This window comes from Salmo salar, chromosome 20 (genome assembly GCF_965601325.2).
Source record: "Salmo salar chromosome 20, fSalSal1, whole genome shotgun sequence".
Lineage (NCBI taxonomy): Eukaryota > Metazoa > Chordata > Actinopteri > Salmoniformes > Salmonidae > Salmo > Salmo salar.
This window is the reverse complement of record NC_138310.1, coordinates 67,531,359-67,555,582: the sequence shown is the minus strand read 5'-3', so window position 1 is coordinate 67,555,582 and position 24,224 is coordinate 67,531,359. Positions and strand designations below refer to the sequence as shown.

General features: G+C 42.5%; 2 protein-coding genes across 2 annotated transcripts in view; both read left to right on the top strand.

The window, feature by feature from the left end:
• Positions 1-3,551: 3,551 nt before the first annotated feature.
• LOC123729185 (uncharacterized) lies at positions 3,552-23,629 on the top strand. Its single transcript, XM_082966108.1, has 4 exons — positions 3,552-4,758; positions 20,689-20,766; positions 22,652-22,678; positions 23,551-23,629. Exons 1-4 carry the CDS (start codon positions 4,172-4,174, stop codon positions 23,627-23,629), a joined length of 771 nt encoding a protein of 256 aa, XP_082822234.1. The 5' UTR covers positions 3,552-4,171.
• Positions 20,678-24,224, top strand: part of LOC106581103 (protein Aster-B) — a 70,642-nt gene continuing 67,095 nt past the window's right edge. The window contains exons 1-2 of the mRNA XM_045703856.2: positions 20,678-20,766; positions 22,652-22,678. The gene's annotated coding sequence lies outside the window, so the exon portion shown is untranslated. The remainder of the gene's footprint in view (positions 20,767-22,651; positions 22,679-24,224) is intronic.

Here is a 24,224-nt window from a genome sequence, read left to right as displayed (position 1 = left end):
GCCATGTCCTCTCCAACATTGTTCCTGCAGCTACCCAGTGCTTAATTTGGGAAACCAAGTGAAATCTGTTTGGGAACATTGATAGTAACATGTTTTTGCAAAGAAACATACAGTGCCTTCCGAAACTATTCAGAACCCTTGATTTTTTTCCCCACATTTTGGTAGGTAACAGCCTCATTCTAAAATTGATTAAATTGTTTTTTTTCCAGATCAATCTACACACAATACCCCATAATGACAAAGCAAAAACAGGATTTTTCTAATTTTAGCTAATTTATAAAAAACAATTCAACTGAAATAACACATTTACGTAAGAATTCAGACCCTTTACTCAGTACTTTGTTGAAGCACCTTTTGGCAGCGATTACAGACTCGAGTGTTCTTGGGTATGATTTTACAAGCTTGGCAAACCTGTATTTGGGGAGTTTCTCCCATTCTTCTCTGCAGATCCTCTCAAGCTCTGTCAGGTTGGATGGGAAGAGTTGCTGTACAGCTATTTTCAGGTCTCTCCAGAGATGTTTGATCAGGTTCAAGTCCGGACTCTGGCTGGACCTCAAGGACATTCAGAGACTTGTCTCGAAGCCACTCCTGTGTTATCTTGGCTGTGTGCTTAGGGTCATTGTCATGATGGAACGTGAACCTTCGCCCCAGTTTGAGGTCCTGAGCGGTCTGGAGCAGGTTTTCATCAAGGATCTCTCTGTACTTTTCTCTGTTCATCTTTGCCTCGATCCTGACTAGTCTCCCAGTTCCTGCCGCTGAAAAACATCCCTACAGCATGATGCTACCACCACCATGCTTCACCGCAGTGACAGTGCCAGGTTTCCTCCAGAAATTACACTCGGCATTCGGGTAAAAGAGTTCAATATAGTTTCATCAGACCAAATAATCTTGTTTCTCATGGTCTGAGAGTCCTAAGCGGGCTGTCATGTGACTTTTAATGAGGAGTGGTTTTCGTCTGGCCCCTCTACCATAAAGGCCTGATTGGTGGAGTGCTGCAGAGATGGTTGTCCTCATGGAAGGTTCTCCCATCTCCACAGAGGAACTCTAGAGCTCTGTCAGAGTGCCCTTCTCCCCCGATTGCTCAGTTTAGCCGGGCGGCCAGCTCTAAGAAGAGTCTTAGTGGTTCCAAACTTCTTCCATTTAAGAATGATGGAGGCCACTGTGTTCTTGGGGACCTTCAATGCTGCAGAAATGTTTTGGTACCCTTCACCAGATCTGTAACTCGATACAATCCTGTCTCAGAGCTCTACGGACAATTCCTTCGACCTCATGGCATGGATTTTGCTATGACATGCACTGTCAACTTATATAGACAGGTGTGTGCCTTTCCAAATCATGTCCAATCAATTGAATTTACCACAGTTGACTCCAATCAAGTTGTAGGAACATCTCAAGGATGATCAATGGAAACAGGATGCACCTGAGTTCAATTTCGCGTCTCTAAGCAAAGGGTCTGAATACTTATGTAAATAAGGTATTTCTGTTTTCGCTTTGCCATTATGGGGTATTGTGTTAGATTTTTTTTTTTAAATGTAATCCTCAGCAATTTTAGAATAAGGCTGTAACGTAACAAAATGTGGAAAAAGTCAAGGGGTCTGAATACTTTCCGAAGGCACTGTATTTCACTTAACTGTTGACAGCCCATCTGCGCGCTCAAGAAATTAATAAAGGAGAGCGAGGAAGAGATGGAAGCACATGGTGATGAGATTCTGTATAGCTAAAGTTAATGTCACCCAATGAATTATGAAAACATAAAATACTACCTATTACTGTACTAGGCTATTCAAAATCTTATACAAATTCACTAATTGTAGGCTAACTGTAAGCCGCCCTGCACAATCAATGAACCAACAGCATCGCCTAGGGCTATAAGTTCTCTCCCAGACTCAAGGATAGAAATGTTGGAGTGTAGCATAAGGTAACCAGTCCATTCAGTGTACATGATAATACAGTCCACACTCAAAGGCGATTACTCACATTTGTTTAATACTGGAGTATAGGCTAGACCAATTATGTACCAAAGACTTCTTTAATCAGCACAATCATAATTGGGGGCTTGGGCTTATAAGCCTATGCATATGCATAAGCTCTAATATGCATGTGGGAGTTTTGAATTAATCATCATTAGAAAGCTCTGTCCATTTCGTTGTTAGGCTTTGAAACAACATACACAACAACCATGTTTCACTCTCTTCTATCTTCAAATGTATCATCACAGTGAGGTGAGTTTTAAAAGTAGATTGGCCTACTGTTTTGATGTGTTTCATGTGATATTTTTAAATCATTTGCATTGATGTCAGATTGGTTAGAGACAATAGAGCCCTGAGTACCAGGCCATTAGGATCTAATGGTCATTAGCAAGTTGGGTACTACCAAAGCATGTCCAGAGTGCATAAAAGGCAATTACTATGACTCAACGGTCACATAGAATTTCTGCCGGTGTGCCATTAATACGGTCACTACAATAGCCCCAGGTCTGTACTTTGGTATAGAATAAGCAGAATAAGCTATTTCGGCATAACGTTTACTATACTCTATATTAGTCAACATGTAGAGCATAAGACTTGTGAAACCGGCATTTCAAACCCAGATGGTTACGATTACCATTGACTCCTCTGTGTGTCTGCTGTGCTCCGACCTACAGGCAACTTACAAAATAATGGAAACACTTGAGTGAATGTTGGTGTTTCCTTTATTTTGGCATTTATGTTTTATATCCTCAGTGGGTTGGTTCAACAGCCAGTCTGCTTTAGTGGTTATTTCTACCCACGCTGTCTCTTCACACTGTTCATAAAGAGGTACTGGAGCAGGCTTGTTGACACAAAACTGTTTGTTGACACATACAGCCGTTAGTGTATTGTAGAGGACATGAAACCTGCCTGCTCCGTACACTAACAATGGAAGGCTAGAGCTCCATTGTGCAGTAAAAGGTTTTAAAAAGTTCATCAGAGACCTCTTCAGCCAAGTGTTTTTCTCTTTCATAATAATTGTCTTCAGACCCACATGTTTCAGATATTTGTACGTTCCCCATGCCAATATCACTTACCCATCACACAGTTTAACAAATACATTTAATCTGCTACTTAAATCATGTGATAGTCAATGTGTCTTTGGTTCAATGTATATGTCATGGTGGGTATATCTGAACCTATAGGTCTACAATTACCTCTGTGTTTGTACAGTGAAATGTAGACTTGAGCACATGGTTCACTATTGGTTCAAAACATCTCTTATTGGTTAATGTTCTCTGAGTCAGTAAGGTATATATGGTGGTGGAGTCAGACAGTGGAGACAGAGTATCACTGCCAGCTAACAGCATTAAATGCATTACATGGGCATACCAGTGTAATGACAGGTTAGTGTAAATGAGAAAGTGTGTGTGGGTGTCTACATATTTGTGTGTGTTTTCTGTCTGTGTACATTGTGTTTCCTGGGTGCATGTTTGTGGGTGTGCATGTGTTTGTGTGTGTGTCTCCTTTGCTGTGTCATCGCCCTCAGCCTTGCCTGTACCTAGCACCACTATCACCTCCCTTTAACCTGTAGGAGGTGTCTGTGCGGAGCGAGAGAGAGGACAGCGGGACACCGGTGCTCCAGGCGACGGACTGCAAGAGCCTACCCAACCTACAACACATGCACGGGACAGTAATCAACCACCCAGGAGCATACAGTACAGAGCTCATCTGATCTGTCAACTTCAAGACTGGAGTGTTGCTTGTACTTGGAGACATCCTGTCTAGCATTGGGAGTAGCAGTGGCAGTCAGCCCTAGCAGCAGGCAGTAGGCAGGCAGCGAGCAGAGAGAGAGAGAGCTGTGAATGTGTGTGTGTGTAACTGGGCCTGCCAGTTCCGGGGGAGAGCGGAGGAGTACTGTTACACTCCCTGACAGACCTTATACATGTTTCATCTGCTGCTTGGAGAACAGACACCCCGTTTGTTGTCTAAGTCAGCCCTCTCTCCTGGCCCGAGATGCTGCTGCAAACCGCTAGCCCTGTTGTCGCCTGACGACCAGCAACAGCCACACAACTCCCCAAAGCTGAGGACCAGGCCAGGCCCCGGGTATCTGAAGGACTCACCTCCTCACCTGTCAGGTCATGCACAGGGACATGGAGTAAGTGGTAACTAGTGGTAAGGATCCAGAAGAGTGTATATAAGGCTATATGAGAGATCAGTAAATGAGGACGACCCTGAATTTTTCAGTGTCTCTGTGCTGTTGCAGTATATTGGCACCTGACTCAACAACCAGCTACTGCCTCAGCTTCCGCCAACTACAGCTCCCAGCAAGCCTGCCAACTACTAAAACGACGAGCCAGCCAGCACTTCTCCTCCAATATCCACTGTCCTCGACCATGAACGAGAACTTACGGCCCCCATCACTCCAGGTGAGCGTTCCCCGCGATGCCCCTGCCTACTCGGATGGGGGGAACGGCGGGGTCTCAGATGGTCCTGTGTGGTCAAGCTTGTCCACCCCAACGCTACGACGCAAGCGCTTCAAGATGAGGCGCATGAAGAACGTGCCCAGTGAGAGGGAGAAGGACAGGGGCAGGCTGGTGAATGGGTGGCTAGCTTCCACCCGCTCGCACTCGAGCTCCAAGGAGTACCTGCAGCTGCCATCCATCGAGATCACCCGGTCCAGCGACGAGGATGGGGCCTCCTGGTCCAACTTCTCTACGCCCAGCGCCTCACCCCGACGCAAGCGCTTCCTGCTTCGCAAGTGGCTGAGGGTGAGAGAGAAGAAGGAGCACACCGGCAGCGAGAGCAGGTTGGTATGGGGTATTACCTCCCCCAAAATTTAAACCCAGACCTCTTCTCCTTTCTTCCCTGCTGTCTCCCCCTTAAACCCTTCATGCTGCTTTGAGCCTGCTGTCACTGTCCACTAACGTTTTGGCCAGTACTAACACTAACAGAAAGAACAAGGTCTTTGTCATTTTAGAATGTCTGTTTTTTTTATTGAGCTGTAAGATTGAATAAGATTTAAAGGTTTATGATTGTGAGGCAGCAGCCTGCTGCCCATTGTATTCAACATTATAGCTGAAGGTGAAGCACGTTTTTGAAACACCAAGAGGCAGGAACTAATGCTTTCAGTTATAGCACCTCGATACAGCATTCAACTGCACCAGTACCTAGAGGTGACAAAATCTTTAAGAAAGTCCTTGCGGAATTGCACATAGCCGTATTTAGAGAACATGGAGGCTAAGGGTCAGTGGATTACTGTTTGACAGCAGCCTAATGATTTGGTTACCGTGCATTTCCATGTAAAAAGACCCATGAGCACTAGTTTCAAGTTGTATTGTTACATGCACAGGATACAGCAGATATAAAACATTACAGTGAAATGCTTAACTTCCGAGCTCTTACCTATATTACTACAATATAAGTAGTAATGTATATGTAATGTACATGTAAACAGGGTTAAAAGTGTCTGGTAGCAGGATAAATACTCATAGCAATAGTTATCACAATTAACAATATACTAACATGTGAAGTTCATAGGAGCACATTTGGTGTCAAATGAAAGCTAGTCTATATATTTTTTAATTAAGGCAAATATACATTTTTTTTAACATTTTCCATCCTAAAAATGAAGAATAAGCAATGGCTTTGAATTCTGGTCAAATGAATCTCTTTCCATTTACTGTAGCCCTTTCACTCACTGAACACTGACCGACACCAGACGTTCATGGATGTTGAAAATTCGTCAGTCCAAGTCTGAACCAATCATAGCTGTCTGTTTCACAAGTAGAGTAGGGTATAGGTCAGTAAAATAAAATATAGTACATTACTGTATTGTACAGTAGAGTACAGTAAAGTAGAGCAGAGCAGTATAATGTACTGTATTGTACTGTACTGGACTATAGTCTACTTTACTGAATTCTACTGTGCTGTGTTGTGCTGTGCTGTACTGTGATGTCCAAACTTGTGAAACATAAACATCTATGAAGGGTACAGATTTGATCACAAGTCATTATGAAGTCAATCATTATTCTAATGAGCTCCGCCCCAAAACTTTATTGACTTTTCTTTGGGGGCGGCACTCATTAGAATAATAACCAGGTTAACTGGACAAATGTATAAAAATGGTATCCACGAGTTTATATGACTCTAGGGAAGTAGATAAAGGGCTGCATTGCCAAAAATCCCAAAGTATTCCTTTAACGTTAACGTCCCAATTTCTTTTAAACGTTTTGACGTTTCAACGTTCACACCCCTACAAAATCAAAAGGCATTAACATAATTTTTGGTACTGTAAAATCTGACTTCTAAGTATTTTTCTGTCTAGGCAGACAGCAATTTCTGACACTCCATTTTATATTCTGATCAACTGGCTTGTTCTTGTGTCAGGAAACTAAATACCACATTAATCAGATAATTTACCTGACCATTACAACAGATCAAAGATTTTTGACCAAATTCGTAGTTACTGCGTTTTGACTTTGCAGGGAAGTGTGTGAACATTTAAATGTTAAAACGTTTAAACAAAATTAGGACTAACGTTAAAGGGATACTTCGGGATTTTGGCAATGAGGCCCTTAATCTGCTGCCCCAGAGTCAGATGAACTTGTGGATCCATTTTTTTTATATCTTTCCAGTAGAGGTCGACCGATTTAATCGGAATGGCCAATTAATTAGGGCCGATTTCAAGTTTTCATAACAAACGGTAATCGGTATTTTTGGCCACCGATTTGCCGAATATTTTATATAATTTTTTTTTTTTTAAGTATATAAATATATATTTTTAATGATTATTATTATATATATATGTATTTTTATTATTTAAAAAAATATATATATTTTTTATTTTTTTACCTTTATTTAACTAGGCAAGTCAGTTAAGAACACATTCTTATTTTCAATGACGGCCTAGGAACGGTGGGTTAACTGCCTTGTTCAGGGGCAGAACGACAGATTTTTACCTTGTCAGCTTGGGGATGCAACCTTATGGTTAACTAGTCCAATGCGCTAACCACCTGCTTTACGTTGCACTCCACGAGGAGACTGCCTGTTACGCGAATGCAGTAAGAAGCCAAGGTAAGTTGCTAGCTAGCATTAAACTTATCTTATAAAAAACAATCAATCAATCATAATCACTAGTTAACTACACATAGTTGATGATATTACTAGTTTATCTAGCCAGTCCTGCGTTGCATATAATCGATGTGGTGCGCATTCGCGAAAAAGGACTGTCTTTGCTCCGACGTGTACCTAACCATAAACATCAATGCCTTTCTTAAAATCAATACACAAGTATATATTTTTAAACCTGCATATTTAGTTAATATTGCCTGCTAACATTAATTTATTTTAACTAGGGAAAATGTGTCACTTCTCTTGCAAACAGAATGAGGGTATATGCAGCAGTTTGGGCTGCCTGGCTTGTTGCGAACTGTGAAGACTATTTTTTCCTAACAAAGACAGACAACTTGGCCAAACGGGGGATGATTTAACAAAAGCGCATTTGCGAAAAAAAGCACAATCATTGCACGACTGTACCTAACCATAAACATCAATGCCTTTCTTAAAATCAGTACACAGAAGTATATATTTTTAAACCTACAAATTTAGCTAAAAGAAATCCAGGTTAGCAGGCAATATTAACCAGGTGAAATTGTGTCAGTTCTCTTGCGTTCCTTGCACACAGAATCAGGGTATATGCAACAGTTTGGGCCGCCTGGCTCGTTGCGAACTAATTTTCCAGAATTTTACGTAATTATGACATAACATTGGAGGTTGTGCAATGTAACAGGAACATTTAGACTTATGGATGCCACCCATTAGGTAAATTACGGAACGGTTCCGTATTTCACTGAAAGAATAAACGTGATAGTTTCCGGATTCGACCATATTAATGACCTAAGGCTCGTGTTTCTGTGTGTTATTATGTTATAATTAAGTCTATGATTTGATAGAGCAGTCTGACTGAGCGGTGGTAGGCAGCAGCAGGCTCGTAAGCGTTCATTCAAAATAGCACTTTCGTGCGTTTTGCCAGCAGCCCTTCGCAATGCATTGCGTTGTTTATGACTTCAAGCCTATCAACTCCCAAGATTAGGCTGGTGTAACCGATGTGAAATGGCTAGCTAGTTAGCCGGGTGCGCGCTAATAGCGTTTCAAACGTCACTCACTCTGAGACTTGGAGTAGTTGTTTCCCCTTGCTCTGCATGGGTAACGCTGCTTCGAGGGTGGCTGTTGTTGATGTGTTCCTGGTTTGAGCACAGGTAGGAGCGAGGAGAGGGACGGAAGCTATACTGTTACACTGGCAATACTAAAGTGCCTATAAGAACATCCAATATCAAAGGTATATGAAATACAAATCGTATAGAGAGAAATAGTCCTATAATTCCTATAATAACTACAACCTAAAACTTCTTACCTGGGAATATTGAAGACTCATGTTAAAAGGAACCACCAGCTTTCATACAGTATGTTCTCATGTTCTGAGCAAGGAACTTAAACGTTAGCTTTCTTACATGGCACATAATGCACTTTTACTTTCTTCTCAAACACTTTGGTTTTGCATTATTTAAACCAAATTGAACATGTTTCATAATTTATTTGAGGCTAAATTGATTTTATTGATGTATTATATTAAGTTAAAATAAGTGTTCATTCAGTATTGTTGTAATTGTCATTATTACAAATTAAAACATTTTTTTTTTAAATCGGTCGATTAATTGTCAGCGGCCTTTTTTGGGCCCCCAATAATCGGTATCGGCGTTGAAAAATCATAATCGGCCGACCTCTACTTTCCAGTTTGAAGGAATTTAGAGGTAGTTTTTGCAAGATAATGCTAGATTAAAAAAAAAAAGTATTTTATCCATATTTTACCAGGTAAGTTGACTGAGAACACATTCTCATTTACAGCAACGACCTGGGGGTAGACACCATAGACTTCCAGTAATTGCACTAACGCTAGTTAGCAATTGCGTTAGTGCAAGTTAGAAACTTCCTTCAAACTGAACGCAGAGACATAGAAATTTCCACGAGTTCATCTGACTCTGGGGAAGTAGATACAGGGCCTCATTGCCAAAATCCCTAACCATGTTTGTTTTTTTCAAACCACAAATTTAAAATCCCAGTGCAGTTATCACAAAACTACCACTAACAGGTCCCGATCATAAACATCATATATTTTATTTTTTACAAATACCTAACGCAACTATGCTGTAGTGTTAGTTGTAAATATGTGTCTTTCAAATTATTTGCCATGGATATAAAGCGCTCCGCACGTGCACAAGACAGGTCGCGGGAGACAATGCTCGCGAATACATTTAGAATTTTTTTATATTTATACGTTTCAGTTGAGACGTCGAGTGCGCATTGTCTCAATGCTCATTTTGGCCAAAACACTTGCAGACTCAAGTAATCACTACCGAACACAACAACAAGTGTCCACTCGATAAAGGTCTTAGGGGCCAAGTATTCGGTTTGAGATTCAGTCTATAACTGCAGTAGATAGAACGTCATTGCCCTCTAGTGGCCATAATCAATAGGACCACTGTACGCACGCTACAAGCTTGGCACACCTGTATTTGGGGAGTTTCTCCCATTCTTCTCTGCAGATCCTCTCAAGCTCAGTCAGGTTGGATGGGGAGCATCGCTGCACAGCTATTTTCAGGTCTCTCCAGAGATATTCGATTGGGTTCAAGTCCTTGGCTCTGGTTGGGCCACTCAAGGACATTCAGAGACTTGTCCCGAAGCCATTCCTGCATTGTCTTGGCTGTGTGCTTAGGGTTGTTGTCCTGTTGGAAGGTGAACCTTTGCCCCAGGCTGAGGTTTTGAGTACTCTGGAGCAGGTTTTCATCAAGGATCTCTCTGTACTTTGCACCGTTCATCTTTCCCGCGATTCTGACTTGTCTCCCAATCCCTGCCACTGAAAAACATTCCCACAGCATGATGCTACCACCACCATGCTTCACCGTGCCAGGTTTCCTCCAGACGTGACGCTTGACATTCAGGCAAAAGAGTTCAATGTTGGTTTCATCAGACCAGATAGTCTTGTTTCTCATGGTCTGAGAGTCCTTTAGGTGCCTTTTGGCCAAATCCAAGTGGGCTGTCATGTGCCTTTTACTGAGGAGTGGCTTCCATCTGGCCCCTTTACCATAAAGGCCTGATTGGTGGAGAGCTGCAGAGATGGTTGTCCTTCTGGAAGGTTCTCCCATCTCCACAGAGGAACTCTGGAGCTCTGTCAGATTGACAATCGGGTTCGTGGTCACCTCCCTGACCAAGGCCCTTCTCCCCCTATTGCTCAGTTTGGCCGGGCAGCCAGCTCTAGGAAGAGACTTGATGGTTCCAAACTTCTTCCATTTAGAATGATGGAGGCCACTGTGATCTTGGGGACATTTAATGCTGCAAAAATGTTTTGCTACCCTTCTCCAGATCTGTGCCTCAACACAATCCTGTCTCGGAGCTCTACGGACAATCTCTTCGACCTCATGGCTTGGTTTTTGCGCTGACATGCACTGTCAACTGTGACCTTATATAGACAGGTGTGTGCCTTTCCAAATCATGTTCAATAAATTTAATTTACCACAGGGGGACTCTAATCAAGTTGTAGCAACATCTCAAGGTTATGTAAATAAGGTATTTCTGTTTTTTGATCTAAAAACCTGTTTTTGCTTTGTCATAATGGTGTATTGTGTACAGATTGATGGTGTATTGTGTACAGAGTAAAATTATTTTAATCGATTTTAGAATAAGGATGTAATGTAACAACATTTGGAAAAAGGGAAGGGGTCTGAATACTTTCCGAATGCACTGTAGTACAGATCAGGGACCTATAATGTCATTATTTTACCATCATCCTGCTAAGGGCCCTGCGACTAAACACCTTCCTCTGCAACTGGATCCTGGACTTCCTGATGGGCCGTCTCCAGATGGTAAGGGTAGGTAACAACACATCTGCCACGCTGATCCTCAACACGGGGGCCCCTCAGGGGTGCGTGCTCAGTCCCCTCCTGTACTCCCTGTTCACCCATGTCTGCATGGCCAAGCACGACTCATAATTAAGTGTGCCGACGACACAACAGTGGTAGGCCTGATCACCAACAACGATGAGACAGCCTATAGGGAGGAGGTCAGAGACCTGGCAGTGTGGTGCCAGGACATCAACCTCTCCCTCAACGTGATCAAGACAAAGGAGATGATGGTGTACTACAGGAAAAGGAGGGCCGAGCACACCCCCATTCTCATCAACAGGTCTGTCGTGGAGCAGGTTGAGAACTTCAAATTCCTTGGTGTCCACATCACCAATGAACTGTCATGGTCCAAATACACCAAAACAGTCGTGAAGAGGAAACGACAACGACAAAGCCCCTTAGGAGACTGAAAAGATTTGGCATGGGTCCTCAGATCCTCAAAAAGTTCTGCAGCTGCACCATCGAGAGCATCCTGACTGGTTGCCATCACCGCCTTTTATGGCAACTGCTCGGCCTCCGACCACAAGGCACTACAGAGTGTAGTGCGTACGGCCCAGTACATCACTGGGGCGAAGCTTCCAGTCATCCAGGACCTCTATACCAGGTGGGATCAGAGGAAGGCCCTAAAATGATTGAAGCCACCCAAGTCATAGACTGTTCTCTCTGCTACCGAACGGCAAGCGGTACCGGAGCGCATGCTGTGCGGTTAACAGTTAAAGTTTTCAATGTTTAGGTTAAAGTATAGGCCCGGTAGAGTTGCATCCTTAGATTACAAAGATCAGACAGCCCACTTGGCACAAACGTTAATTCAACGTCTATTCCACATTTGTTCTATGTAATTTCATTGAAATTACATGGAAACAGCATTGATTCAACCATTGTGTGCCCAGTGGGAGGTTTACACTGGAGTAACACACACGCACACTAACGTCAAGCATTTATTTCACTGTTTGTCTACGAACCATGTGATTCATAAAATTGGATTTGCCAGCAAATTACACAATTAGATGAGAACCTGCAGTGGAGACTGTGTTCTTGTCATGTTCATGGGAATGGAGGAGCTTCTAGTTCTGCTGGGATTTGTGTTCTCCCTCTCCCCCAGCAGGGAGCAGAGATGGTAGCAGCAGATGGTAGACATACAGAGGGTGATTATGCCATGTCCACGCCATTTGACTGAAAACATATATTTTACCTAGAGGCATGTGTGCATAACCCTGTCAGCTCTCAAGATAAAATAACTGGACCATTACCATTTCAGACTAATCACATCTATATCCCCCTCTAGGGATGCAAAACCAGTTTGTTCACACTGTATTATCAGTCAGTGGTTCACATACACATACAGTATTAATTTCTGCTGCTGAATAGTCCTGTCTTGGTCTGTTTTGCTGTGAGAGAACTGATGGATGAAGACTGAAAAGACTAACAGTGGGCGTATGTGTTACATAATCCACCACAACTCAATATTAATAATCCCATCATCAATTATTTATTTGGCAGTATTGAAGACCCAAGCTATTTTCATCTTGTTGGGTAGCGGCGACACAGCTAGCGAACATAACGAGATATTGACATTTTTCTCCATCTACACTCTTGTAGCCTTAAGGGAACCACTGCTTCTGACTGCCTCTGCAGCACACAGCTATGAATTAAGCATTCATAAAAGAAGCTGTGACAAATGACAGCACACTTATTTCAGGGCTATGCCGTTGATCCAGACTCAACCCACATTTGATGCCTGTTTGTCATATGCTGCACTGGCTCCAGCGTTCTCCCATTCTTTATATTGCTATGATTTACAATGTAGTGCAATGGGGGCTGTCACTGCCAGCAGGGCGTGTAAGTGCATGGTCAGAGCAGCCTTGATGGGAACAAGGCACTGCTTCTTGCCCAGGTGATGTAGTGTAGTGAGGGAAGGTGGAGGATGGTCTGCTGGAAGCTCTACGTCCACTGGCTGGCTTTCCGTTACAATACGATGGCCATGTTAGAGATTATATGTGCAGCCCCTCGCAGTCGCAACACCACAATACATTTACTTCATGCATTATTCACTCCCACTGTATATCCCTGAAAATGGATGATCTGTCATTCTAGCCTTTGCACACCAATAAAGTACAGGTTCCAGGTTTCCTTGTTTGTAGTGAGGTTCTGTCTGTAGCAAGCCTCAGGTGAAGCCATTGTAGTCACATCTGGTTCAAGGCCATTTTCATTATACTTGAAAGCAATGCAATAAGCATTCCTTGTGTTGTAATTGTCCATCACCACAAAATATCAAATGAAATTGTATTTGTCACATGTGCCGAATACAACAGGTGTAGTAGACCTTACCGTGAAATGCTTACTTACAAGCCCCTAACCAACAATTCAGTTCAATAAATAAAGTTATGAAAATATTTACTAAATAAACAAAAGTACAAAAAAATAATTACATTTGAAAATTACATGGCAATATGCAGGGGGTACCAGTATCGAGTCAATGTGTGGGGGTACAGATTAGTTGAGGTAATTTGTAAAGGAGTCAATGTAAATAGTCTGGGTGGCCATTTGATTAATTGTTCAGCAGTTTTATGGCTATGGGGTAGAAGCTGTTAAGGAGCCTTTTGGTCCTAGATTTGGCGCTCCGGTTCCGCTTGCCTTGCGGTAACAGAGAAAACAGTCTATGACTTGAATGACTAGAGCCTTCCTTTCACACCGCCTAGTATATCGGTCCTGGATGTCAGGAAGCTTGGCCCCAGTGGTGTACTGGGCCATACGCACTACCCTCTGTAGCGCCTTGCGGTCAGATGCCAAGCAGTTGCCATACCAGGCGGTGATGCAACCGGTCAGGAGGCTCTCGATGGTGCAGCTGTAGAACTTTTTGAGGATCTGGGTACCCATGACAAATCTTTTCAGTCTGCTGAGTGGGAAATGGTGTTGCCGTGCCTTCTTCACAACTGTCTTGGTGTGTTTGGACCATGATAGTTCGTTGGTGATGTGGACACCAAGGAACTTGAAACTCCCGATCCGCTCCACTTCAGCCCCGTCGATGTTAATGGGGGCCTGTTCGGCCCGCCTTTTCCTATAGTCCACGATCAGCTCCTTTGTATTGCTCACATTAAGGGAGAGGTTGTTGTCCTGGCACCACACTGCCAGGTCTCTGACCTCCTCCCAATAGGCTGTCTCATCGTTGTCGGTGATCAGGCCTACCACTGTTGTGTCGTTGGCAAACTTAATGATGGTGTTGGAGTCGTGCTTGGCCACACAGTTGTGGGTGAACAGGGAGTACAGGACGGGATTAAACACGCACCCCTGAGGGGCCCCAGTGTTGAGGATCAGCATGGCAGATGTGTTGTTGCCTACCCTTACCACCTTGGGGCGGCCCGTCAGGAAGTCCAGGATCCAGTTGCAGAGGGAGGTGTTTAGTCCCAGGGTCCTTAGCTTAGTGATGAGCTTTGTGGGCACTATGGTGTTGAACGCTGAGCTGTAGTCATTGAACAGCATTCTCACATATGTGTTCCTTTTGTCCAGGTGGGAAAGGGCAGTGTGGAGTGCGATTGAGATTGTCATCTGTGGATCTGTTGGGGTGGTATGCGAATTGGAGTTGGTCTAGAGTTTCCGGCATTATTGTGTTAATGTGAGCGATGACCAGCCTTTCAAAGCACTTCAGGGCTACCGACGTGAGTGCTACGGGGTGGTAATCATTTAGGCAGGTTACCTTTGCTTTCTTGGGCACAGGGACTATGGTGGTCTGTTTTAAACATGTAGGTATTACAGACTCGGTCAGGGAGAGGTTGAAAATGTCATTGAAGACATTTTCCCTGCCACATCCGACGAGCGTCAGAGCCGGTGTAGTAGGATTCAATCTTAGTCCTGTATTGACACTTTGCCTGTTTGATGGTTTGTCTGAGGGAATAGCGGGATTTCTTATAAGCGTCCGGATTAGTGTGCCACTCCTTGAAAGCGGCAGCTCTAACCTTTAACGTCAACTAATTAATTTTGTACATCGCGCTGGTCCGTACAATTGACCTTATTTTAGCGCCCAAAAAATCGTAATACTTCCACATCAACTGTAATATCAATACCATTGTTAAGCACAATTTCTCCCCTTTCCAACAAATTCAATGACGAGACCCTCATGATGCCCATCTCTGCATGATTTAAGAAGGCAATGAGCTCCATTAGGGTCTTTAAAAAAAATGGTGGATGGGGAAGCGAAACCTATTGCGTGATAGTGATAAGGAGTTTTTAAGGCGGTGCTAAGGTGATCTTCAGAAGTAAACAGCGGCTTTTGAGAGTCACCATAGCTTGCAGTGATGACGCAAAAAATGACTAGGTATCCCCCCCTTACCTTGTCCCTGTCCCTTTCTTGTTTTTAAACAGTGAGAGAAGTGCTACATCTGGTGGAGAGAGGCTGTAAAACAGAATTAGTTGCTTAATGCGTGCTGTACTTTACGAGATGACACGTCACGATGTAACGTACAGCGTCGGAGGGGTACGTTTTTTTTTTACTTTTCTCCAGTACTATAGAGCCATTCCCATGTCAATCAACGCTTGAATAGAAACGTAGTTCACACCCCAGATTTTGATGTCAACACAGTCGCTACAGTCCCATTAGTTTTCTTTGCAGCCTCATTTGAATGTCGCTGTTGCGCACATTTGTACGGAATGGGGTTAGCGTACGTTAGCTCTTTAACCTGTTGGGGCTAGGGGGCAGTATTGAGAAATTTTGAAAAAAATATGTGCCCATTTTTAACTGCCTCCTACACCAACTCAGAAGCTAGGATATGCATATTATTAACACATTCGGATAGAAAACACTCTGAATTTTCTAAAACAGTTTGAATGGTGTCTGTAAGTATAACAAAACTCATATTGCAGGCAAAAACCTGTGAAAAATAGATAAAAAAAAAATGTGAATTTTGTGACTGTACTATTTAGTGTCATTGTTTTATAGATACCATAGTGAGAAAGGATTCATTTCGCAACTCCTACGGCTTCCACTAGATGTCAACGATCTTTATAAAGTTGTTTGAAGCGTCTATGATAAACAGAGAGCAAATTAGAATGCAGGGAAGTTGACATGCCGTCACTTCATTTTTTTGCGCCTGCACATAAATCTGAGAAGAGTGAGTTTGTCATAATTGTTTATCTAGACATAGGATAGGTTGTGTGAAAATATTACTGATGTTTACTGATGTTTCACGTTAAAAATGGACCAAAAGATTAATGCTAAACAACGTTTGACATGTTTGAACGAACGTAAATAGATTATTTACTAGGTTTTTTTTAGCTTTTCGGCGTGATTTTACACCCCCCCCCACCGCGTTTTGTGGGAGCATACTGAACGCTAACTACTTGGTGTTATTTGGACATAAATTATGAACTATGTCAAAAGAAACCACATTTGTTCTGGACCTGGGATTCCTGGCAGTGCCTTCTGATGGAGATAATCAAAGGTAAGGGGATATTTACAATGTTATTATCGATATTAGATGATGCTAACTGTATAGCATAGCCTATTGTTCTTAGCATAGCACCCCGTTTATTGCAAAATGTGATTTCCCAGTAAAGTTATTTTGAGATCTGGCCATTCGGTAGCAATTACGAGATGATAATATATTATTCTTTGAATGACAATATTATAATTTACCAATGTTTTCGAATAGTAATTTTGTTATGTTCACCGGAAGCATTTCAGAGAAGAAAAAAATCTGAATTTCACGCTACTGTAAAATGCTGTTTTTGGATATAAATATGAACTTGATGGAACAAAAAATGCATGTATTGTATAACATAATGTCCTAGGAGTGTCATCTGATGGAGATTGTCAAAGGTTGGTGCATAATTTTAGCTGGTTTCTGCTTTTGGTGACGCCTGACCTTGAATTGAAACTGGATGTTTGTACTTTTGTGGCTATGTACTGTCCTAACATAATCTAACTTTATGCTTTTGCCGTAAAGCCTCTTTGAAAATCGAACAATGTGGTTAGATTAAGGAGATGTTTATCTTTTAAATTGTGTAAAATAGTTGATTGTTTGAGAAATTGAAATTATTAGATTTTTGATGTTTTGAATTTCCAGCCTTGTTAGCAATCCCGTCTCGGGGTTCATTGCTAACCTGTAGCCCCAAGGCAAAGCCCTTAAATTGTATTGTATGCACTGAACTCAATCATTTCAACATTGCGAAAAGTAAATCTGTTACAGAGGAAGTATTGTTTTATTGTTACATTCTTACTCAAGGGTTATTGTGTGTATAAAAATGTGACTATGATCTGTCTGTTTCACAAGGTAAATATTGTAACCTAAGGAATGTATGACTCTAGATTCTACGACTACATTTACATTTTAGTCATTTAGCAGACGCTCTTATCCAGAGCGACTTACAGTAGTGAATGCATACATTTCATTTCATGCATTTTTTTTTGTACTGGCCACCCGTGGGAATCGAACCCACAACCCTGGCGTTGCACAGGGAAGGCTACAGGTAACTACAGCTTTATTCCAAGCTCAAGTGCATTTAGTCGGTTAATGTATAAACATGGTACGACGGCATTAATAGTTAAACTGGCTTGTGTGACTTCTGGACCCCTCTGGACATTCTAAGCACATTTTAGCTGGACTTCACAGAGAACACCCATCAAACATGCTGTGAGTACAGTACTCTAATTTCTGATAATGCTATAGGCTGTACCAAGGGTGAATACTTGGCCATTGTTTAGGCCCTATTCCTTAGGAGTTGGCTGAATTTCTGTACCACAATCCAAGACAATACACTACTTACTATGTGTGCTTTGTCTTACTCAAAACAGTGTTTCTAATCATTCCCGAAAACATGTTTGATAGGGTCTGAAGTTGTCTTAGATGTACTGTTGTCTGTCTAGAGTTTCAACTGTTTCAATGGCAAATATATTCCAGTTTGTATGAAAATCCCAGTGTGGATTGTATATAATTATTTCATGCAGCAGTAAGATTGAATGTGAGACAGTCAGACATGGTATGCCACTTTTTAATCAGAGACTTATGTTATGAAAAAGACTTTTAGCCTTGAAGCAGATTTAGGTCAGATATTTCCAATCTCTGACACAAGGGACGACTCTGTTAGGAGAATATATTGGAGTTGGGTCTTCTTTAAGTGTCTTACCAGATATCAAAACTGATCCAGATATCAAAACTGATCCAGATATCAAAACTGATCCAGATATAAAAAATGTATGTATGACATCCAATAAAGATTTGTTACAGTTTTAGATAAGTCATCTAGTTATACATCAAACGTACCCATTGGTTAGTGTGAGTAACCTACTGTAGTTACAATGGAACTTGTTGTGACAGTTTAACAAGTCATGGTTAGTGTTCAATCTGCATAATGCAATACAGCGATGTGAAGTTTATATTATGGTGTATATTTGGTGTAAATGTGGGTCTTACCATCTCCTCTCAGAGCCTGTAATAACTCCAGTCTGGTCTCTGTTTCCCACTTCAAGGGGGGGGGGCAGTATTTCAGTATAGTGTGTGTGGGGTGTCTGGAAGTGTGTGAGTATAGTGTGTGTGTTTGTGGGGGTCTGTGGTAGTCGCTTCAGCCCCTGTGGAGTCTCTGTTATGAGTAGATAAGACCTGGACTATTTTAGGGAAACAACAGTATCTTTCACCAGGTTTGAGTGTCTCTGTCTGGCCTGTGGATTTGAATATTTCAGAGACAAAACCTTTCGACAAGATACTGGAGATAAAAGATAGCAGTTAACAAGACTTGGAAAGTGTTGCTAATGCAATAGAAGAGATTAGAAATGCCTCCCAAATGCATTTTTAGAAAGGTTATTTCTGATATGGTTTATTGAATAGATTCCCAGGAGCAGATTATTATTTTCCTTTAGTGTACAGGTTTTTCTCAGCTTTAAACTAAGGAATGTGGTGAATGACAAATGTTAACCCTGCTCACGTTTTTTTGTAAGTGGCTATTTCTTGCGAATCAACCACTGTTGATACTTATACAGATAACATAATATATGGTTGTCTTATAGTCTATTAAAGTCATCAATTTTGTTTGGATTGTCTCTCAGAAACCCATCCTGAAAAGCAATTGCTTTGGAATGAATTCAAAGCCCAAAGAGAACCCCATTACCACTACTCTGGCTGCCTCTTAAGTCTGTAATGCCAGTGCTCTCAAAATTCACAGTGTTTTGTTACATCTCCTACAGTAGCTATCATGTTCAAAGCACATAGTGAATCAATTGTGTATGAGTTATTAATGATTTAGTGAGGCCTCATGCCACCTCCAACTTTCATTGCTTGTGTTCTGAAAGAGGCATGCACAACTGTGCAGCATATACACCCCATACACTTGCATAAAGTCTAACCAACACACACATGCACACAAACTCAGAGCAGTGAGTTTACTAAAAACCTACACCTGATTTCTTGTAGAGCAGGTGCAATCCAGGCATTGCTGAACATTTCACTTGGGTATATATCTCCCTCCAACCCTCAAAACAACCTTGATAACTACCTGGAAAACTTAGGCAGAACTTCAAACCTCTGGAGTCATGGACACAACTACCATTTCACAAGGTCTCCAAACACGTAATGATTGACTGTTCTTCACTGAAGCATTATTTAGCCTAGTCTGCAGTTTTAAACTGGTTCCTCAGAGGCAACATGATGAACAAAAAATATTTCAACAGTGACTATACTTTTTAATACCATGAATAAGACTGAAGGAAACATAGCTCTCAGCTTCTTTTTGGATAATTCTGAACATCTGTCTTATGCAAATGTATTATGTTGTAAAACTTCCCTTTATGATCATGTTAAAGGCAATGTCACAGAGTTCTTTGAAAGTGATCATCCTCAGATGTCTGACCATTTCTCCATGTCAGCTACCTACAGGTAACTGCCAAAATAAAGGAAACACTTGAGTAAATGAAGGATACAAAGTATATTGAAAGCAGGTGCTTCCACACAGGTGTGGTTCCTGAGTTAATTAATCAATTAACATCCCATCATGCTTAGAGCCATGTGTAATAATGCCCAGTTGCCAATTATTTTTGCTACCATGACTAGAAGAAGAGACCTCAGTGACTTTAAAAGAGGGGTCTCAAAAGAGCACAGGAAGTTTAAAGTGTGTGTGTGTTCAATTGAACACTTATGGTAGATTCTGGAGTGGTGCCTGAGATAGCGTTTTCCATCACCATCAACAAAACACCAAATGATGGAGTTTTTAGTGGAAGAATGGTGTCCCATCCCTCCGATAGCGTTCCAGACATTTGTAGAATCTATGACAAGGTGCATTGAAGCTGTTCTGGCAGCTTGTAATGGCCAATACCCTATTAAGACAATTTATGTTGGTGTTTCCTTTATTTTGGCAGTTACCTGTATGTCTTCAAAGTTTCTGGATGCACTTAATATACCTCCAACTGGGAATCAAATCAGTACTTCACACAGAGATCGAATGGGATTAATGGGTAGCCAAGCAGCACAGCAGGACTGATGGGATTCTCTTAAGTGCCACAGTATAGTTGAACATCTCTACCACAGAAACTTTATCTCTGTATGACTCATGATCAGTGTTTGTGTGTGTCTTGTAGGGCCATCTAGTGGTTATAACTAAGAAGTGTATATATACTGTGGTATTACACGTACTGAAGTTCGCATTCTCAGGACACAGAATCGCCGTTGCAGTGAAATTCTCTATGAATGCACCTGAAGGAGTGGGTAGGGCAACATCGTATGTTTTGACTGGATTTATTGTGTGAGTATTTGTGTGTGACTGACATGTGTTCCTCTCTGTTGTGTTCTGTCACCCAGCAGCCAGCAGAGCAGCCAGCAGAGTAGCCATGACGATGACTCCACTCGCTTCCTGACTCCCTTCAACCTAGAGGAGAGGTAAATTCAAGAATATTCTGAATTTACTTGTATGTGTATTCTATGTGTTTTGTATTCTACGTTTTGTATGTATGCAAAAGTATTGAATCGTTTGTCTGGTTTGATGAAAGGGGAGAGCGCTGACGGTATGAATCAGGATGCTCAGGAAATGACTGTATTCACCGTCTGCTCCTTAAACTGCTGCTTTTTCACCACTAGATGGCAGTTGGTCCTCAGCACTGCGAGGCACTGCTGCATCTGGATTGGAACACCCATTATTGACCATTTAGATGCGTTTTCCATGTTGTTGGTAATGAGTGCAATGAACATGTTCTTCTTTGGGGCATGTCAGTCTTCAGTTTAGTCATTTGTAATCCTTTCAATTTGTGATATAAGGTAAGGATTCAAGGCACTTGATGTTATCTTCACTGAGTGACCTGTGGTAATTAAGCATGCTAAATTTACTAGCAGTTGTAATTCACATGTTAGTCGCAGTGCTTCAAATGTGAGTGAGAACATACTTTTCCTTAATGTGGGAACCTACCTCCTCTCCCTCTCTTGGGCTGTGTGTGAGTGGGTGGATGGCTGCAGCTCCATCTTTATATTACCTCTGTCAGCGGTGGGGATATACAGCAGCGTTCTCAGGGACCACAAATGTCAGGCATGGGAAGTAAATCAGACAGAGAGCAGAGCGTGGTGCCTGCCTGCCTGCCTGCCTGCCTGCCTGCCTGCCTGCCTGCTGGCCTGGCGAGAGAGAGGATCATACCTCAGCTATGAGATACCACATCAGGAGGAACTCAATGGCCTGTAGCTCATTCTGGAGAGAGGAAGGGCTGTTTGAAGCTTCCAAAGGCACCTGTCATATCTGCCTCTTTCCAATGCTGTGTCTTTGTAATGAAAATGGATTCGTCATACTGTGGTTTAGTGGTGAAAGAAAAAGATTAGACATTCAAACAAATCGCAGCCAAATTGACTGTGAGGAAGCTTAAAGCAGTGATAATGGCTTTGAGTAAAATGAAATAGAGTAGTAACCATTATTGAAAAGTCAGCAGCCTGAGCTGGTGCTGTTGGAATACCCCCTTTATATCTCTCTCTTTATTTCTCTCTCTCTTCTATAGTATCTACAGTAGACCACAACATTCTACTCTCCCTTTCCTATCTCTCTCTCACTCTCTCACTCTCTCCTGCTCCCCTCTCCTCTCCGTACTGCTCTTTTTCTCTACAGTTTTTCCCGCGCTATTTCTCTGTGTACTGCTCCGAATAGGAACCTTACGTTTGACCTTATGGGATTTGTCCTGCATGCTACTCTTTTCTCTCTGCTTGTAATAACTGGCTACTGCTGCTGGGGGTTAAACGGTCTGTACCCAGCTTTAGAGGGCATGGAATGTCATGTCTCCTCTGCAGGTATATTTAATGTCTGCTCTGGATGTTCTCGATGGCTATCTGCAGCAGTATGTTTGGTCACAGTGCAGCTACAGCATGGCACAGGCTAGCTGGCTTACCGGTAGGCTAGCTGGGATGCCGGTGGCAGTGTGTGGATGTTCTGGTGTCATAGGAGCAGGCTAGGTTATTAGCATTAGTATTCATTGCACGAGCTTAAGCGGTTTTGCCTCAACAAGTGGATTTTGTGGTTTGTTGTCTTTGCTTACAAGCTTACAAGATTACCCAGGATGACCTCCTCTTCTCTCATTGTTTTGGTGCCTGTTGTAGAATGCTGTGATTGGACAATAACTGTTGATTATGCAATTTTTCTCAGGATAATTTTGAGGCTTTGGTCACAGCCCGACCCCACTGTTAGATAACAAGATGAGAGACAATGACTTGTCAAGCTATTCACCTGTATGAGTGAAGTATATGAGGATGCCCCTGTGTGTGACATCTGCTGTCTCTATTCTCTGCCTTCCAGGTCTGACAGTGCAGCGGACAAGATCAGGTAAGCCTGCACTCTAACTTATACGTCCTATTCTCAGCTGGGTGGTGGATCCTGTGCTGTGGGTTTATGGTGTTGTGTATAGGTTGTGGGGTTACGGTGTGGTGTATAGGATGTGGGGTTACGGTGTGGTGTATAGGTTGTGGGGTTACGGTGTGGCGTATAGGATGTGGGGTTATGGTGTGGCGTATAGGATGTGGGGTTATGGTGTGGCGTATAGGATGTGGGGTTATGGTGTGGTGTATAGGATGTGGGGTTATGGTGTGGCGTATAGGATGTGGGGTTACGGTGTGGTGTATAGGTTGTGGGGTTATGGTGTGGTGTATAGGATGTGGGGTTATGGTGTGGGGTTATGGTGTGGTGTTTAGGATGTGGGGTTATGGTGTGGTGTATAGGATGTGGGGTTATGGTGTGGGGTTATGGTGTGGTGTATAGGATGTGGGGTTATGGTGTGGTGTATAGGTTGTGGGGTTACGGTGTGGTGTATAGATGTGGGGTTATGGTGTGGTGTATAGATGTGGGGTTATGGTGTGGTGTATAGATGTGGGGTTATGGTGTGGTGTATAGATGTGGGGTTACGGTGTGGTGTATAGGATGTGGGGTTACGGTGTGGTGTATAGGATGTGGGGTTACGGTGTGGCGTATAGGTTGTGTGGTTATGGTGTGGTGTATAGGTTGTGGGGTTATGGTGTGGTGTATAGGATGTGGGGTTACGGTGTGGTGTATAGATTGTGGGGCTAGATCAAACAAATGTATTTAAAAGCCCTATTTACATCAGCTGATGTCACAAAGTGCTGTACAGAAACCCAGCCTAAAACCCCAAACAGCAAGCAATGCAGGTGTAGAAGCACTGGGTTAGATGGTGTGGTGTATAGGAACCTGCTGTCCTGTCACCCCATGGACCCCAGCCCGCCCACCCTGCATGTGACAGATGGCTTTGTCCCTGCTGACTGAGGTGTCTGAATACACTTTACATTTGGAAAGGCGAGTCGTGAATACAGTTGCAAGCCATGGAATGTCATTGTTTGCTTTTACTGGACAAACAACATCAGTCACAATGTGGGACACAAACAGGGCTTTGTTAGTGGACAGCAGGTTGCTGTGATTCGTCTGTTAGCTACTCTGTTTGGTCGGGTTTGAAGGTCTGTGTGCAGTCACTTCATTCTGAAGGGTTTTTAGACAGTTACACCTGTGGAGACACTTGCCAGGTCTGGGTAACACTGTTTTTATGACACAAGCCCAAAAGGTGAGTGATAGTATTGTAATGGGGAGGTATGAGAAATGCATGACGGTTTTGATTTGTATGTGCAATATGGTAGTTGTCTTTGTTCATCTGTCATTACTCATTGTGTATGTGTGTAGGAGGGGAACCTGCTATCCACACACAGTTCACAGTTTGGTAGGTCTGTCAGCAGTGTGTTGTTTTAGTATGGATTTGTGTGTATGTGGGATGACTGGTTGTTGCTGTGTTAAGGTTGGGATTGCTGATTTAAGTGATATTGTTTTTTAGGTAGAAAGAGGGTTGTAAGGACAATGTTGATGTGTTTGC

Excerpts from the sequence above, each read along its gene's own strand:
- LOC123729185 (XM_082966108.1), top strand. The coding sequence starts at position 4,172 with ATGAGGACGACCCTGAATTTTTCAGTGTCTCTGTGCTGTTGCAGTATA. Across the intron at positions 20,767-22,651 it reads CCCTTCAACCTAGAGGAGAG|GTCTGACAGTGCAGCGGACA; the intron begins GTAAATTCAAGA and ends TCTGCCTTCCAG. Across the intron at positions 22,679-23,550 it reads AGTGCAGCGGACAAGATCAG|GAACCTGCTGTCCTGTCACC; the intron begins GTAAGCCTGCAC and ends TGTGGTGTATAG.